This window comes from Triticum aestivum, chromosome 4A (assembly GCF_018294505.1).
Source record: "Triticum aestivum cultivar Chinese Spring chromosome 4A, IWGSC CS RefSeq v2.1, whole genome shotgun sequence".
NCBI lineage: Eukaryota > Viridiplantae > Streptophyta > Magnoliopsida > Poales > Poaceae > Triticum > Triticum aestivum.
This window is the reverse complement of record NC_057803.1, coordinates 57,793,133-57,798,588: the sequence shown is the minus strand read 5'-3', so window position 1 is coordinate 57,798,588 and position 5,456 is coordinate 57,793,133. Positions and strand designations below refer to the sequence as shown.

Below are 5,456 nucleotides of genomic sequence, written 5' to 3'. Positions count from 1 at the left end.
ACTTAAACCCTTGTGCGTTGGTTCCACGATAAAGAACTTAACCATCTCAGAGTTCGCACGACAACTCATACCTCGAAAGACCTCAGTTCTTCTCGCGAGTTCAACAAGTTGACTGGCCAGTGGACGCTGGTGGCACCACACGAGCAAAATTTGAAACAAGCACCCTTTTTTTTCCCGATCTTCTCGCCGCAAAAAATTTCCGTTCTGAACACTAGGGCATTGATTGCACATGGAGGCCCCGGCACGAGCGACGCAGCCGCAGGGCGCAGCAGAGCCCCCAACGGGGGGTCCAAAATGGAACGGGGGCCGCAACAACATAATGGAGCGTTCCATTCATCACAAGGGAAAGAAGAGAAGAGAAGAGAAGAGAAGAGAGACCACTCAACAGCCGCACATTCTCGGCATAGTGGCGCGCGCAGTAGACACACCAAGTGCGATATAAAGACTCCCCGTCGAGGCGTCAAACCTTCCAGCCTTTGCCAGTGCAGTGTGCTCGCGAGCGTAAAGGCGGCCTAGGCTGAATGCATGCACGGCCTCCGTGCCCAGGCCGCACCCAAAACCTCTCCGGCCCGTATCCATCCGAACTGCGCTCCAAAGGCAGCGACTCCACGAACACGTCAATCAATGAGGCCGGCGCCGAGCCGACGCAGATGGACGGACACATGCATGCATGCACGGACGCACGCGCGCTCGTGGTCCAGCCGGCCAGCCTCTGGCCGAGTGGGTGTGTGTGCGCGCGCGCGCGGTTGTGTCATCTCGGCTTGCCCACATGGCCTGCCTGCTTGCCTGGCCACGCCACGCGCGCGCCCACGGGCTGGCATGCCGCGGCGAGCCTTTGGCCTCCTCCCCTCTCCTTTTCCCACCTGCGCGCGCGCGCGCGCAAAAGCGACAAGGCCGCGCGTGTGTGGGTGTGCGGTGAGCGCAGTGCGTGACATGGAGGCGTCACGTCGTGGATCTCGGAAAGCAAAGCAGAGGGGGGCACTGCGACGGCGACGGCGACGGCTGCTTCCTTCCTTCCTTCCCTGGTCAAAATGGCCATCAGCAGCTCCAAACTGGGCCAACACCGCCCACTCTACGGCTCAGCTACGCTACGCCGCCTGCCAGCGCCAGCCGCAGCGAGACAGCAACGCCTCGGCGCTCTGCGGTTTCTACTGTGTGAATTGGGACAGATAAAGCAAAAGCCTGCACGATGTAAAACCCCTCTGTGCTCAATCATGTGGACGCAAACCCCTCCTCTCTGATCAATCATACACATGCATGACCCTATCCCTAAGCTATGGCTATGGCCTAGTGTGCGACGCAGATGGCTTTATTTGTCCTTGCTGACTGGAGTCGGAGGGCAGGACCGAGGACCCTCTCTCATGTGAAGTGCCACAATCTACGTCAATTAAGCATTGATAATACTCCTATAGTATAATGTACTGGAACAATTGGTGCCCAATACACTGAATAAGTCAGAAACTACAGCTGCGAGTGGAGCATGATACATGCAGTAGATGAGATGAGATGGGGTGAGCAGAAATTCCGGCGCAACAAGACACGGAACCAGATCTTTCAACTGTTCCAATTTCAACACCAGTGACGCTTCCTCAAGCTATCCAGTAGTGGTACAAGCTATAGGCAGAGTGTACACTTTCCCAAATTTGACTGGAGAATCAAACGACCCAAGATGCAGGAAGAACTCAAAACTTTTCCCTAGCTATGGCAATGTGCACTCGAGCTCTGAACTGTGAAGCAGCAGTACTGTGTACAATTCTACCCAATTTATATCACCAATTACACCGAAACCCAGGAGAAGAAAGAAAAGGAAGAACTACAGCACTGACAGCCTCCCACATTGCCAAAAATCTAAAATCTAAAATTGCAGGCCTTTGCTGAATTCTCAGCTACTGATAGCAAAACTGGCTGTACTTACCACAACAGCCCTTGAGTGCTTATTGAGCTGACCAAATTCACACCAATTTGCATTTACATCCGGCCACCGACTCCGGCGGTGCTTATGCTGCTGCATTGCTGCTCGATCCAAGCTTCCTGTCGATGGGCAGGGCGATGCATCCATCCACTCCCATGTCTTCAAATGACACCGCAAATTCGGCCAATTGCTGAGTTTATGTACACACAGGTCTTCATCCAGCACCAATTTGCTTCTCTCGTCCATTCCCCGGTCCAGATTACGCGAGGATGACCAATGGGAACTGCATCATCGACTCAACTCACAACCAGAAGGACTATGTTCCGGTGTCTTCTCACTGAATTGTCTTGGTGAGCTTGCATTTCGCGAGGAAGACGGTGGACGTGCAATGCACGGTGCAAAGCTTGAGCAGCTCCGAGGCTTGCTGCTTCAGCTCCGGCCCGCACCCGCTTTGGATCACCAGCAGAAGCTTGGCGGCCAGCCCGACGTCCAGGGCGGCGGGCGCGGACTCCTCGGGCACCATCCTGCACACCACCCACAGCATCGACAGGGCGCGCTGCGTGCAGGCCTCGGACACCCTCATCAGCAATCGGACGGCGTTGGGTATCGTCCTCGGGCAATCCTTGAGAGCCGTCATGCCTTCAGGGACTGAGGCGAGCGCGTCAAGGATGTCCAAGGCTGGCTCCACGCACTCCGTCGCCAGCTCCGGCAGCAGCTCCACCAGCTGCTGCACCGCACCAATGCTGACAATCATGCTCCTGGCCGGCCTGTGCACGGCGCAGATGGAATTGAGCAGCTCTAGCCCAGCGGCCACACCGTCCTGGTGCCGCTTGTCCCGGACCAGGCGCATGGAGCCGGCCAAGAGGCTCAGGCTCGCCACCGTCTCCGGCCGGAAGCCTTTCTCCTCCATGAGGATGCGGATGAGGCGGACGCAGTTGATCTTGGTGTCGACGGCGCCCTCATTGAGCATGTCCACCACGAGGGACACCTTTGCCGGCTGCATCAGCGCCGCCTTCGCGTCGGCGTCGAGCGGCACGCCGCTCACAAGAATGGCCACCGCCTCGGACCCCACGGAATGAGACGTGAAGGGGCCAAGAAGCGAGGTCAGCAACGACACGCCGCCGGCCTCGGCTATGGCCTTGGTCACGGACTGGTGGTTGGAGGCGAGGGAGCGCAACTCCCGGAGCGCGGCGACGCGGGCCTGGCCCTTGAGGGGCTGCCTCCTCGGGACGGCCGTGCCGCGGAGACCGTGGACAAGGTCCGCGGCGCGGCCGTGGTAGTCGGCCGAGCGCTTCTTGAAGCGGGTGTACCGCCTGGAGAACCAGGCGGCGATGAGCTGCCGGAGCGTGGCGTTGGGGGTGAGCGCGTCGTCCCAGAGCTCCTGCATCGTGGTCGGGCAGGTCCGGTGGCCCAGCGCCAGCCACCGGGAGATGTTGGCGCGCTCGTACGTCTGGCCGGTGCAGAGCGTGACCGGATCCACCATGGGCTCCAGGGAGATCGGGCAGATGAAGACCGCCGGCACGACCTCGTCCCCGCCGCCATCCCCAGCGGCATCCAGCTCGTCCATCATCTTCCTCAGCTCCACCGGTTGCTTCCCCCCGTCGCCCAGCGCCCCGTCCCCGGGCTCCGGGCCGCACCCCAGGATGCCGTCCTTGAGCGCGGCGTCGATGTCGAGCACCTGCCCGCCGCAGGGCAGCTCCTGGTACTGCGGCATTGCTGCGGCGGCGACCGACCGTCTGCGCGAAGCAACCGCGCGCCCTTCCACCGCTCACTGGAGCGAGCACGGACGGCGAGGCCCTTTTAGCAGAGGCGCGCAGGCGACGGAATGATGCGGCGAATCATGGGGCGACTTATCGCCATCATCATCGCCCTCCTCCTAGCTTGCTTTCCCTCTTTCTTGACCCGCTGCTTTTCTTGGGTTTTCGGGCTCCCGCGGCTGCCCACCGGTCAAAAGGGTAGGCGAGGAGCTTGAGCTGAAAGCTTCTGGGTTTTGGGCTGGAGGCGGATTGCAGGGCGTGTGAGGAGATCTGATGAGGGAGGGGGAGGAGAGGAGGGGGGAGGGGGAGTGGGAATGCGACTGAGATCCAGCTGAGCTAGAGTGGGTGGAGAAGAAGAAGGGAGAGTGAGAGTGAGAGAGCGAGCAGGAATATCCTGCTGAAATTATTATCCGGACTTGCAATTTTACTTGGGTGGGTGTGGGTGCGAGTGAGAGGGGATTGGACGAGGGGAGGTGGGGCAGGACTTGGTTGGGACCAGACACATTAGCACACTCACTGACACCCCGCCTGCGTGGTGGGCCGCCCCCCTGCGCGCCCTCTTGTATTCTTCCCCATTTTTCATTTATTTTAGCGCTGGTACTACTAGCATTTCTTTTCTCTCGCTCAAATTTTCCTTTTTGTTCGGTGCCGCCGCTGAGAAGCGTACTGGGCCCATGCCAAAAGCACCAAGCAGGAAGGCATGGGGAAGAATCTTGCAGGAAATGGCGCCATATGTTTGTTTTGTTTCAGTAGTGATCTCCTTCTAGGTCTGATGTGATTTTTACCATTGCTCCTAGGAATGAAATGCCCATGCTGTTTTGTTTCCCCTTTTCAACATTTGGTCCATTTTGAACTACGAAAACAAAATTTTCTCTCCTTCTGGGGAAGGGGAGCGATCAGCAGCGGAACTCGAGGCTGCTGACCGGTGACCGGGACGTGCGTGCGTGACCGGTGACCGGGACGGGTTCGAGACGGGCGTGCGTGCGTGCGTACTGTGTACTACTACGACCACTCCTAAGTCTAAATCTAGGGCACGCGGACCGCACGTGCGGTGGGATCAGGATCGACAAAGAGGGCGGGGCTTTGTTTTTCTCCTCTTTTTTCCCAGTTTTTGAATGGGTTCAAGGACAACAAGGACGCAGCAGGCCCGTTGCCTCATCTCCCTCCTCGTGACCCGCGCGCGATCACGTTGCGTTTACGCTTGCATCGGACCTGCCGCTCCCTCTCTTTGACCGCTTTGCTCGCACACTCGATGCTCTCTGACCTGGCCGGATTAGGAGCGCTCGAGTTTCTTTGTGTAGATAACTTGTGGGCAAGGAGATGCAAGAAATGGCACGACGTTTCGACATGGAAAATTTGCCACAAACAAGCTTGCTTTAACTTGAACAAAGTCGGTGCGTGTGGTAGGAGTATCATCAACTTATTCAAAGCTCCATCCAATCCAAAGGGAAAAAGATGGGAAACATCGCACGTGCAGCGATGCCAGGTTGGAGGCCTCTTTTTGCGTACGTCTTAATTAAGTGGATGCATCCGGTGCGACCGTGACCAGGACCAACGACCACGGGGCCGGGGCCGGAGCCCGGAGGGCCGAGCAAAGGAAACGAAGGGGGCCAAAGAAAACGTAATGTAAAGGCAAAAGCGAGCAGCGGCAGCAAGCACTGGTAGCACAGGAAAGAAAGCCGAAACTAGTAGGCACGTCCAAAGCTCAGGGCTTTAGAAAACGCGCTCCTTGACCGGCCTGCGCGCCGCACGCTACAAGCGCTCGCACTGTGCGCGAATTAAGCGCC

General features: G+C 58.1%; 1 protein-coding gene across 1 annotated transcript; it reads right to left on the bottom strand.

Annotated features, from left to right (window-relative positions):
- Nucleotides 1-1,535: 1,535 nt before the first annotated feature.
- Nucleotides 1,536-4,057, bottom strand: LOC123085108 (U-box domain-containing protein 75). Its single transcript, XM_044506695.1, has one exon. The coding sequence runs from the start codon at nucleotides 3,624-3,626 to the stop codon at nucleotides 2,247-2,249; it is 1,380 nt and encodes a 459-aa protein (XP_044362630.1). The 5' UTR covers nucleotides 3,627-4,057; the 3' UTR covers nucleotides 1,536-2,246.
- Between the last annotated feature and the right edge of the window lie 1,399 nt (nucleotides 4,058-5,456).